The sequence below is a fragment of the Mus caroli genome, chromosome 5 (assembly GCF_900094665.2).
Source record: "Mus caroli chromosome 5, CAROLI_EIJ_v1.1, whole genome shotgun sequence".
Lineage (NCBI taxonomy): Eukaryota > Metazoa > Chordata > Mammalia > Rodentia > Muridae > Mus > Mus caroli.
In genome coordinates, this window is record NC_034574.1 from 117515235 (window position 1) to 117528297 (window position 13063).

Genomic DNA, 13063 nt, shown 5'->3' on the forward strand with positions numbered 1-13063 from the left:
CATCTCACCAGCCCTAGACAATTCTTACTATCCCATCCACTGTGCCTGTTACACAGTCAATAGTCACAGGAATGAATGAATGGATGGATGGATGGATGAATGAATGAATGAATGAAGTTCAGTAACCACCATGCCCTTTGGGATGTTTGAGACCTGGGCTTCTGGCCCAGCTGTGCCCATGCCCAGTTGTGTGTCCTCAGGCCAATAGCTTCCTCTCTCCCTCTCCCTTTCCCCCTCACTGCCCCTCCCCCATCCCTGTGCCTCCTACCTTCTTTGGTACAATGGGAAAAACAAACAAGTTCTGCCTACCTGGTGTTTTTGCTACTTTTGGTTCTTTTTTCCATCCTTTGTCCCCCACCCTCACCCCCATGATTTACCCCTTGTCACTAGATAGGAGAGAAAGGATAAAGGGGAGATAGAGAGATCCCTAAATCTAATTTCTTTCTTGTTTCTTCTTTGAACTACAAACCACAAAGCACAACCAACCTCCCAGAGCAATCACCAAACACCAACCCCATCTCTCGCGCTCTAGCATTTATACATCCTCTGAAAATTTCCCAGAATTCCAAATGTTACACAATTGCTGCTGGCAAAACCATGCCCTTGCTAGAGCATGAGACAAATCACAGTCAGCTGCCGCCAACAGTCCGAAGCAGCCCCATGCCCCCCCACATTGGATTAAAACAAAAACACATTCTTATGATATTTCTGTGTTTTTTAAAGAAACCACACTGTAGCCTGGTGCCGGGCCACAACATGGGTCCCCACACCACGGCAACACCTGCTTTCTGCTCACCTCAGCCTCCTCCTCTTCCCCATTCTGGCTGTGCTCGCCCTGCAGCCTCTCCCGAAGCTTTCCGAGTTCGGCCCGCAGGCTGCCCATCTCCTGCTCCTTGGTCTGCAGGTCTGCTTCGAGCTCCACCTTCTGCTCAATCAGGGCTTTCCCCTGGGCCTCCACCACAGTGACCCGGTGCCGAAGGTCATGGTTGATCTTCATTAGCCTCGTCTGCTGCTGCTGCAACTGTAGAGAGAAACGGGCATCGGGTAAGGCTGTCATGCACCAGCAAACTAGGTGGTGTGTGAACATCTTCCAAATTTGTTTTTATTTTTTGTGACTGTGTTTTTAAGACTGTTGATAAGGTGTGTGTCTATGCATCACATGTGTGCCTGGTGCCTGTGAAGGCCAGAAGAAGGTGTCAGGTGTCAGATCTCCTGAGACTGGAGTTGCAAACATTTATGACTGAAAATTGAACCGGGCCCCTCTTGAAGAGCAGCAGGCACTCTTAACCACTGAGCCATCTCTCCAGCCCACTTCCCTGGGCTTATGAATGGACTCTGGCTCCCAGTGGGGCCATGAAGTAGGAGAGTAAATTAGCGCCGGTCGGTCACTTACAGCCTCGACATCCTCATTCTTCAGTCCCAGCTCCCTGTCTTTGGCTCGGAGCTCATCCCTCTGCTTGTCCACCACCTCCTTCAGCCTCTTCATCACCTGGCGCTCACGCTCTGACATGCCTGGGGGGGTAGGAAGGCAAGATTGACCGGTGAGCTACCTCCCCTTAGCACAGGCCCTCCCATCGTGTCATACTGCAAGAGGGCCGGAACTCTCCCCCCACGGCCCAGCTTCCCTCAAACCTCCCACCTACCCTGCACACACCCCAGTGACTGCTTCTGCCTTCAGTCTTGCGCGAAGCACATTCCTACCTCACCATCTCTCCCTCTCTCTTCTCTCTGCCTGAAGCTTTTCCATCTGACCTCCTTTGGATCACTTCATGCAAGACTCATCTTGTTGGTCCCCTCTGCACCATGGCACCTCCTCCTTTACCTCAAGACACTCCCACCCCTTGCCTCACTTCCTCAGCACCTGACAGTAACAACATTGTCGCCACATATCATGACAGACATGACCTCACACAGTGACCCAGAAGGTGGCCCTCCAAAGCTCACACTAACCCTGTAAAGCCACATTTGGCTGTGTGGCTCTGCGCTCTCTCCTGTCTCTGTTTCTAAATTCATAAAATGGGATGGTGGTTGCACATACCCAGGGCAGACTGGAAGGTGGGTGGGGCCAACACATGCACATGTGTGCACACATACACCACCACCACCACCATCATTGAGACACAGCACTTGGTGGGCAGCCAGGACAACGTCCCTCCACTATCCCAGGAGATTTCTGAGGCAGGGGATGTGCTGAGCACCCTACTTCCCACACATATGGTGCCTTTCAGGCGAATTCAAACAACTCGGTGAAAGCAGGGTATAGTGGTGCATTTCTTTAGTCCCGGATTCCGGAGAACTCTATAAGTTCAAAGCCAGCCTGGTCTGCATAGTGAGTATGAGACCAGTTTGGGCTACATAGAGAGACCCCGTCTAAAATAAGAAGGGTATTTGGTGAGCCAGGTCTAGCAGCATAGACCTTCAATCCCAGCACTCCAGAGGCAGAGGCTGAGGCAGTTGGATCTCTGTGGGTTTGAGGGTAGCCTGGTCTACACTGCAAGGTCCAGGTTAGACTGAGCTACAGTGAGACCTTGCCACCACTCCTACCCTAGCTCTAAAAAAATAAAGATAAAAATCAGAAATCAGGCCTGCTGAGAGAGCTCAGTACCAAGTATACACAAGATCAGGGTTCGAGTTTCCAGAACCCACTGAGATGCTCGGTGGGCGTGGCAGCTTGACTGACACTCCAGCCTCCAAAGACAGAAGCAGAGGATCAAGACCAGCAATATCAACGAGCTGTGGAGTCTGACTGAGAGTGCCTGTATCAATGTATAAAGGGGGAGAGAAACGAGGGACACAGACACAGACTCAAGCACAGATACACAAGAGAATAAAACAATTCAAAAACCTAGCATATGATGGTGGCACACACCTGCCATCCTAGCACGATAGAGACAAAGGCAGGAGGGTTGCCGCAAGTGTGAGGCCAGCCTGGACTACCTAGCAAGACCCTGTCCTTATATTATCCCCAAGAGACCCACAGAGTGACTAAGGAGGTTAAAAAGCTCATTGAGCAAATCTGGGAGTGTGAATTCCATTCCCAAACCCATGTATAGAAGCCACACATGGTGGCACACATCTGTGCACATCTGTAATTCCAGCATCCCTACTGAGAAATGGGAGTCAAGAAATGCCTGGAAACTTGAGGGCCAATGAGCCCGGACTACATCGCAGCAGCAAAAAGGAGAAAGACCTGGTCTCAGAGAGGTGGAAATCAAGACCCGATTTCTCAAAATTGACCTCTGACCTCCACATATATACACACACAATTTTGTAAAAATTGATTTTAGAAACTTATTATTTTTGGGTGTGGGGATGTTTTGCCTGCATGTGCCTCTTTGCACCATGGGTGTGCCCACAGAGATCAGAAGAAGGTGTCAGATCTCCTGGAACTGGGAGTTACAGAGAGCTGGGATCCACCATGTAGGGTGCTGGAAATTGAACCTGGGTCCTCAGCCAGGGCTAGCCCACAATTTCACACTAGCCCACAATTTAAAAAAATGAATGAATAAATTATACTTTCAGAAACATCTCCACCACCACTTCCAGAAGCTGAAGTTCAAGGCGGGAGAGGGTGAATGAATATGACCAAGGGGGCTCAGAATGCCCCCTGCTGTTATCAGTCTCTGTGACACACGTCTCCCCTCCCTTATCTGTCACGTTCTCTGCTTCCATCTCACAAGGGTACCTGTGACTACATCTAGCATCCACCAGATCCAGTCCAACTCCACCTCTCTACTTTGAACTTCCTTCGAAAAGAAAACAACAACAACAACAAGAAAATCAAAACCAAAGAATGGGCTGGAGCGATGGCTCATCGATTATGAGTGCTTGCTGCTCTTGCAGAGGACCCAGGTTCAGTTCCCAGCACCCATGCAACAGCTCACAACCCAACTCCAGTTCTAGGGATCCAGTGCCCCCTGCTGATCAATCACCAAAGCATCAGACACACATATGGTGCCCAGACAGACATACATACAGACACACATATGGTGCCCAGACATACATACAGACACACATATGGTGCCCAGACAGACATACGGACATAAAAGAAAATAAAGAAAATCTCAAAGAAACAAAAATGGCGGTATGGTCAGCTCTGCTCTGTTCCAGATGGCGAAATGACTCCTGCAGCGTTTCAGGGCCATTGGCAGAGCTACACGAGCCTCTCTGGTGCGCCCTTCCCCCGTCTGCGCTGTACAGTGTCTGGACACCCTCAGCTCACAGCCCTGAGTGCTGACAGCTCTTCAGCTGAACAGATCCCAAAGGAGATTTTTATTTTTATTTTTTATTTTTCGAGACTTGGTTTCTCTTACAGCCTTGACTGTCCTGGAACTAGCTCTGTAATCCAGGCTGGCCTTGAACTCAAAGAGATCTCCGTGTCTCCACCTCCAGGGCACTGGGATTAAAAACCAGCAACACCACTGTTCAACTACCAGAGGGGATTTTTAATCAGAAGGCTTCTGCGGTAAGACAGAAGAGACCGGAATACAGCACCTGTCAGAATTCAGAAATCTAGTGGCCCATGTAGGGTGGGTATTTCTGAACAACCCTCCTTCCCCTAGCTCACCTCCACAGAAATCTGACCGCTGAGCCTTCATATGACCCTTGACCCTAGCCCTGTACCATGTCACTCTTAACTGGTCCTCAAAGTCACCACCGCCAACCCTGTTTCTCCCAGGGTACTGCCTGCCCCATGCCTGTTCCTCTAGTAGGTGGGGAACACTTGGTCTCTGCTGTGTTCCCATGGTTTCCCCACAAAATAAAAATAACCCTGAAGGCAGCCTGGCATCTGCCCGGCTCTCGGCTCGGGCGGGGGTTGCAGCACGGAGAACGCAGCTCTCCAGCTGGTCCCACGGAAGCTGAGCACACTCAGCATTAAGTGCATCTCCTGCATACACCTTATGCTGGTCCACACGAGTTAGCAGGTTACGAGAGCTGCAAGGGCAAAGCCACATTCCAAGAGGGAAGGGACCTCAGGAAAGGCAGCTCAGAGCTAGAGTGGGTAGTGGACTTCCCAGATTACCCCAAGAGGCCCCATAAGCTACATCAAGATTTTTCCTAAATAAAGTGATTCCACAATTCCAATCCTAGATATGGACCCCACAGAGCTGAAACCAGGCCTCCCCACAAACACTGAAAAGATGTACCCAGCAGCCAAAACGTGGATGCAACCAGAAAGCCCCAACTATGGGTAAAAATCAGACACACGGTCCATCCGTGCACGGAATAGGACACAGCAGTGAAAAGAGACAGAGAAATCGCCAACATCCATTAGAATACAGTCAGACCTAGAAAGCACAAAAGTAAGATGCCAGACACCCTGATGGGAGAGGGACCACTACGCTTTTCTCCCATTCAAACTGGGCAACCGAGGCACACAAAGATCTTGTGAGTCTGTTAAATCACATAGCACCATTAATACGTTGCTTTCTAAAGCCGTCAAATCCATCTCAACAAAGAACACCTCAAAGAGAATTCCAGACTGGGATTCAGTTATTCAATCTTTATCAGTATCTTATTTCTTCATTTGTTCTTTATCAGTATCTTATTTCTTCATTTGTTTTGAATTTTATTACATTTGCGTGTGTGTGTGTGTGTGTGTGTGTGTGTTATGCTTACTTGTGAGGTCAGAGAACACCTTGCCAGAGTGTGTTCTCTCCCTCTACGTGTGGGACCCAGGAATTAAACCCATACTGTCAGGCTTAGCAACAAGTATTGTGCTCACTGAGCCATTACACAGGCCAGTGGCTCTTCTTTTTAAATTCTTTTCTTACTTTACTCTTTTCCCCAGACAGGGTGTCTCTGTGTAGTATTGGTTGTCCTGGAACTCACTCTGTAGACCAAGCTGGTCTCCAACTCAGAGATTCACCTGCCTCCACCTCCCAAGGGTTGGCATTTGTCACGTACTTTGGTTGAGTCAGTTTGACATAGCAAAAGCTGGGAAGCTGACCGATGAAGCAATGGGTTTCAAAGGGAACTCTCTTCCTGAGGTCTGACATTCTTCTCCCCTAATTTTTATAAATCATAATATCAATCCTCCACTCACCGTTAGTTTAATGTATAGATTCACGTGCACTCTATTAAGCATTACCTTATAGTAAATGCCTTTTAAGATTGTATTCTAACATAGCTAAAGCCTTTTCCCAGTGTTCTTAGATTCCAGATAGCAACAAGGAGTTTAACCTATTCGATAACCAATTAAGTACTAGTCATTATTTCACCTATCTACAAAAAGAGACTGGAATTCTCACTGAGATAGAAATTCTTTTTGTTTGTTTGTTTGTTTTTCGAGACATGGTTTCTCTGTATAGCCCTGGCTGTCCTGGAACTCACTTTGTAGCCCAGGCTGGCCTCGAACTCAGAAATCCGCCTGCCTCTGCCTCCCGAGTGCTGGAATTAAAGGCGTGCGCCACCACGCCCGGCGAGATAGAAATTCTTATTACAGACTATATTCCGTGCCAACAGCAAATTAAGTAACTATACTGATAAATGGGAATTCTCCAGACATAGATAAGAATTAACAAGGCCTAAAAGTCCTTCACACTACTTTATTCCTGAGGCCAGGCAAGAGTTAATACCCCTCTAGCCCAATTAACTCTAAAGTGCTAAACTCAGCGCTGGCGACCTCCCCCCCCCCCCAGCAGGTGCTAATCTCTAAGATAAACATAGTCCTTTTGAAGTCACTCCTCTTGCATTTGGAGGGATGCTGATCCCTAGCTGTAAACTTTGCAGTCACTCCCTTTGCACCTGGGAAACTTCAATGTACCGTATCTGTTATGTTTTACTATTGATGATATTTGCTGTAATATAATTAGTCTAAGCTCGACCAGAAAATTACATTCAGATTCAACACCTCTCTTGTGTGTGTTTCTGTCTGTCACGTCCTAATCTTTGCCCATCTACTCTAGAGAACCGTTTTACGCAGGCACGGGACCCAGAGGGTCTGCGGCAGGCATTACAGGCATGTGTCACCATGCTTAATGTATGCGATGCCTAGGATCCAACCTAGTACCCCATACATGCTAAGCCAGGACTCTATCAACTGAGCCACATTGCTAGCCCCAGACTTTATCCTCTTCAAGTTGTAACCACAGATTCTACAGGACCTTCCTCCAAATCTGCTCTTGTCTGTCAAACTGGAGGGTGGGGCCAGGGATTTGCTCAAGCTAAAGAGCCTGCAGCCAGGTGTAGTGCCGAACTCCTTTAATCCCAGCACTCAGGAGGCAGAGCTCTGTGAGTTCAAGGCCGGTCTGGTCCAAATAGCAAGTTCCAGGGCCAGAGAGGGCTACACAGTGAGACTGTATCTCAAAAACAATAAAATAAAATAAAATAAAATAAAATAAAATAAAATAAAATAAAATAAATCTGAGATTAGGTTCCTGGGTATCAGCTACAAGAGGCAGAATAGAATGTAAAGGGATGACCGCTGGAAGGTGTTCACAAGGGTCCAGACTAAACTCCACTATCTGTTATTGCTTTCCTAGCCCCAGTAGAGTCAGGTATGAAGGTCCCAGGTATTGTTTATGGAACAGATGACAGTTGATGGCCTCAGTGCCGATCGAATCAGAATTGCTGTCCCGAATGTCTGCGAGTCACCCTATCCTGTGACCACAGCCTCAAATCTCTTCCAACACACAGAAAACAATCCCAACCTTGTTCTAGGATGCCGAGTGACCTGACTCCTTGGTTCCCTCTGATATCGCCAGCCACTCTCAGCCTTGGCCATTTTCTCTTACCCTGGCCTTCCAGGAGTCCCTCAAGCATTCATACCCTAGGGCCTTGGGATATACCACCTGTTCATGGCATTAACGTGACTCAGGATAGTACTTTGTTAGGGGTTAACGGTGACCACCCTGATGACTGGACGTAAAGTGACCACAAGTTGCTACCCTAAGGCCCCATCTTAGCTCTTACATGGTGTCAGTTGCCATCAATCAAAGGAAGACATCTATTTACTGTTCCCATATCTACTGCCCATCCCCTCTGTGTTAAAACAAGAGTTTCAAGTAGCAAGGGTCTGGCTCATCCAGTGTGTCCCAGGGCCCAGAGGAAACATGCAGACATGCAAGACAGTGGAAAACCATGACGTCTAGCTGAGTTCACATCAACATCAGTGAACTGGACCATGCAGACATATAAGACAGTGGAAAACCATGACATCTAGCTGAGTTCACATGAACTTGACCTCCAAAGTCATTTCTCCCTGGGAGAGTCAAGATGTGAATCTACCTGCCCACGGGAGCCAAAAGGAGTAGAATCAAGGCAGCGGCCTCTGAGTGGTCACCAGGACCGCTGGGATGGTGTGCCTCACCTTCCTGCTTCTGGAACTCCTCCTCGGAGAAGCCCACGTCCTTGTGGTTGAGGTTGGTCATCAGCTGCTTATTCTCCTCCTGCAGCTGGGCAATCTGGGACAAGAGGTCCTGTGCTTCACCCCGCCACACGTCCTCCACCAGCTCCAGTTCCTGTGGGGGAATGGGGGACAGCAAGGGTCACAGCAGGATAGAGCCACCCAGGATTTATCTCACCAGCCCATCAGGAGAACTACTCTGTTCCTGGGATTTGGAGCCACCCTCTTCCTCCAAGAGAAGCGGGTCACTGGCAGGTGGACACTGAGCCACCAGGGCCTCTTCTGCTGATGTGCGCACTGAGGCCATGTGGACCAAGCCCAGCTGTGTGGATAAGCCATCCCTTGCTACAGAGTCCTGAAGCGCCAATCACCTCTTCAAGGCACAAAGAGGCTGCAGAGATCCCGTGACAGGGCCACAACCCCAGTGATCCTCTGCTCTCTAGGACATCGACCCGAGGCAGCCTTAGCAGCTCACATAACTACTCCGGAGTCTCTGTTTCCCTCGGTGAGAGGAAATGAAACTTCTAGGTTTAAAAGTCATGTGTGAGGGTGAGGGGAGGGGATAGGGGACTTTCAGGATAGCATTTGAAATGTAAATGAAGAATATGCCTAATAAAAAATTGGAAAGAGTTAAAAAAAAAGTCATGTGTGAGAACATGAGATTAGCTCATTACGAGTATTTACTATTCATGGAGGCTGAGACAGGAGGATGTCTTCAAGTTAAAGTTAGAATAGGCTATAAAAAGAAAAAAAAAAAAACCTCAGAAAAAAACTAAAAAGAAAAAAAAAAAACCTCAGAAGAAAAATCTATGAAATTTCCAAAGGGACTGAGACACTGGCTCTGAGGTTAAATGTGAGAATGTGAGATTAGTCCGTTACGAGTATTTACTGTTCATGGAGGCTGAGACAGGAGGATGTCTTCAAGTTAAAGGTTAGAATAAGCTATAAAAAGATAAAAAGGGGGCTGGTGAGATGGCTCAGCAGGTAAGAGCACCCGACTGCTCTTCCAAAGGTCCTGAGTTCAAATCCCAGCAACCACATGGTGGCTCACAACCATCTGTAATGAGATCTGACTCCCTCTTCTGGTGTGTCTGAGGACAGCTACAGTGTACTTACATATAATAAATAAATAAAATCTTAAAAAAAAAAAAGATAAAAAAGTACCTCAGGAAAAAAAAATCTATGAAATTTCCAAAGGGACTGAGACACTGGCTCTGAGGTTAAAAGTGGACATTACTCTAATGAAGGATGCACCTTTGGTCCTCAACACCTTTTTTGGCTCCCATAGTCGCACACGCACGTGCGCGCACACACACAGAATAAAACTAGGGCCAAGTATGGTTCCTTTAATCCTAACACTTATAGGCAGAGGCAGGCAAATCTCTATTAATTTGAGAGGATAATAGAGCCTGGTCTACATAGTGGGTTCCAGGCCAGCTAAGGTTACACAGTGAGACTCCATCTCAAAATAATAAGAATAGTAATAAGGGCTGGAGAGATGGCTCAGTGGTTAAGAGCACTGACTGCTCTTCCTAGAGGACCTGAGTTCAATTTCCAGCAACCACATGGTGGCTCACAACCATCTGTAATGAGATCTGATGCCCTCTTCTGGGGTGTCTGAAAAGTGTGACAGTGTACTTACATACATAAAATAAATAAATAAATCTTTTTTTAAAGAATAGTAATAAGAAATATTAAGACTATAAAGTGAGCTTTTTCCTCGGCGCTGCCTACGAGGTGGCTGCCATCTGTTTTGCGGCATCATGGCTGCCCTCGGGCCTCCAGTGAAGCCCAAGATTGTCAAAAAGAGGACCAAGAAGTTCATCAGACACCAGTAAGACCGATATGTGAAAATTAAGCGAAACTGGCGGAAACCCAGAGGCATCGACAACAGGGTGCAGAGAAGGTTCAAGGGCCAGATCCTGATGCCCAACATCGGTTACGGGAACAACAAGAAAACCAAGCACACGATGCCCAGCGGCTTCCGCAAGTTCCTGGTCCACAGTGTCAAGGAACGGGAAGTGCTGCTGATGTGCAACAAATCTTACTGTGCTGAGATTGCTCACAACGTGTCCTCTAAGAACCGAAAAGCCATCGTAGAAAGAGCAGCACAGCTGGCCATCAGAGTCACCAATCCCAACGCCAGGCTACGCAGCGAAGAAAATGAATAGATGGCTTGTGTGCATGTTTTGTGTTTAAATAAAATCACAAAAACTGGAAAAAAAAGACTATAAAGTGAATCTTTAAAGAAATTACTTGTTTTACTTTATGTATATGAGTGTTCTGCAGATACGCACTACATGCAGTACCCAAAGAAGCCAGAAGATGGCAATAGAACCTCTGGAACTGGGAGTGCAGGCAGCTGCGAGCACCCATGTGGGTGCTAGGAACTGAACTTGGGGTCCTCTGCAAAATACAAAGTGTTTTTGCCTACTGAGCCATTTTCCACTCCCCCAGATAAACTGAAACAAAAATTTTCTTTAAAAAGTATTTTACGAGCCAGACATGGAGTATATGCACACCTCTAATCCCAGCGCTCAGAAGGTGGAGGGGGGAGAAATTTGATGGGAGTCAGGCTGCATGTTTCCAACAAACAAGAAATGACAAACCGGAAGGAGCCAGAGCTGGCAATGCTCAGCCTTGTGGCACTCTGCTGAACAGTCTGGAGAGCAATGCAGATTTACCCAGATTTACTCTAACTTCAGATCTGCCCAAGAGGTGTGACGACACTGGGAGCAACACCACAGCACCTGTGATTACCAGCATTTAGGAAGCTGAGGCAGGAGGTTTATGGTGAGTTAGGGCCCAGCCTGGGTCCACACCCACATGATCATGTATACACACAAAGAGGTCTATAGCAATGTTGCTTACAGTAGAAAGACGCGAGGCAGAGCTGGTGAGATGGCTCAGTGGTTAAGGCACTGACTGCTCTTCCAAAGGTCCTAAGTTCAAATCTTAGCAACTGCATAGTGGCTCACAACAACCAGTAATGAGATCTGATGCCCTTTTCTGGGGTTTCTGAAGACAGTTACAGTGTACTTAGATATAATAATCTGAAAGAAAGAAAGAAAGAAAGAAAGAAAGAAAGAAAGAAAGAAAGAAAGAAAGAAAGAAAGAAAGAAAGAAAGAAAGAAAAGAAAAGAAAGAAGGAGGAAGGAAGGAAGGAGCACAGCCCAGGAAGGCATAAATAAGCCAATCCATCCCTACCGTGGGCTATTATCTGCACATAAATGGAATGAAATATTGCTAAAGCTATCCCCAGCTAAGAAGAAAAGTCAGGTACAAAAGATCACACAGTCTGCAATGCCATTCCTATGAAACATCCCACAGGCAAATCCACAGAGATAGAGGTAACCTGGGACTTCTGGCTGGAGATGAGGGGCACCGGGATGGGGGTGTTCCTCTTTGAAGGCAATGCAAACACTCTCAACTTTACCGTGATGCTGTTGGTACAACTGTGAACACGGGAGCAACCCAGCATAGGCATGAATGGGGTTGGGAGGCACCATGGCTGTGCTGGGAATGGATCCAAGGGCTTCACACATTCTAGACAAGTACTCTACCCCTGAGCCACACCCCCAGCCCCTCATTGGGGGACTTTAGTCAGGGGCTCTACCACTTAGCCACATCTACAGCAACACTATTCTCAGAAAAGGTCTCACTAAATTGTCCATGCTGGCCTTGAACTCACCTCGGAAGACCTTGCTTTGATTCCCCTGCCTCAGCCTAACCAGTAGCTGGAATTATATATGTGTACCACCAGGCCCGGATATGCCAACCCAGGGTTGAACGTCATCTGATCTTGGGCAAGTTCTTTAAACCTTGGGTGCCCGAGAAATGAAAACATTGTGTCCCTTTGAGGGCTACTGGGAGGCTGAGACAGGCAGCTGGATGATTTAAATGGCATTTGGCACCCAGAACGTACCCACACAGTCAGGATGTGGCCGGCCTTCCTCTCCCACAGTCTGTCACAGGCTGGCCAGGTGGCCGGACATCCAGCACTACCCTCGCTCTCATACAGGAGTTCCCTCATCCCACTTTCTGTCACGAAACTGTGGTCCTGAGGAAATGAGGCCTTGGTTGTGTATATCAACAGCTGGTTCAAGGCCCCAAGGGGGTTGACGTATCAGGACAGGGTGAGAAGTGATGGAGGAACGGACAGGGACCTTCCTACACACAGGGGTGGCCTGGAAACCAAGCCAGACCCTTCCTCTGCCCCCAGCTGGCACAGGCTGAACACAGAGCGGCCCGAGTGGGTTATCAGGAGTAACCAGCTAAGCAGGTGGGACTCCCAGCATCTGGAGCGTTGTCCCCCAGTCCTGTCCACACTGGTGCCCCCCCAACAAAGATATCCACATGCCAGTCCCCAGAACTTGACAACATGTCACCTTCTATAACAAAAGGTGCTTTGACCCCAAGAAGATCTGGTGGGTCTATGAGCTCACAGGGTCCTTGTGAAACATCGGTGGGGCCAGAGTCAGAGAGGATATGGCCTAGGTTAAAACCTACATGTTGTGTGCTGGCTCTGAGCATGAAGGAAGGGGCCATAAGCCAGGGGATGTAGGCAGCAGAAGCTGGAAAATCTTCAAAGAAAATAGAGCTCCCCTATAGCATCCTAAACCAACGGAATCTCTCCAACACCTTGATTTTCTTTTTTAATATTACAGTTTTTGGTGTTGGAGCCTTGCACATATCAAGCACAAGATATATCCCCCC

General features: G+C 47.8%; 1 protein-coding gene and 1 pseudogene across 8 annotated transcripts in view; one reads left to right on the forward strand and one right to left on the reverse strand.

Moving 5' to 3' along the window:
- Positions 1-13063, reverse strand: part of Rilpl1 (Rab interacting lysosomal protein like 1) — a 40476-nt gene that overhangs the window by 21853 nt on the left and 5560 nt on the right. For all 8 annotated transcript variants that reach the window (XM_029477741.1, XM_029477740.1, XM_029477744.1 and 5 more), the window contains exons 2-4: positions 8312-8462; positions 1394-1512; positions 797-1021 (exon numbers count right to left, since the gene is read on the reverse strand). In XM_029477741.1, the coding sequence (XP_029333601.1) occupies positions 797-1021; positions 1394-1512; positions 8312-8462 (495 nt within the window). The remainder of the gene's footprint in view (positions 1-796; positions 1022-1393; positions 1513-8311; positions 8463-13063) is intronic.
- LOC110294497 lies at positions 10111-10562 on the forward strand (annotated as a pseudogene).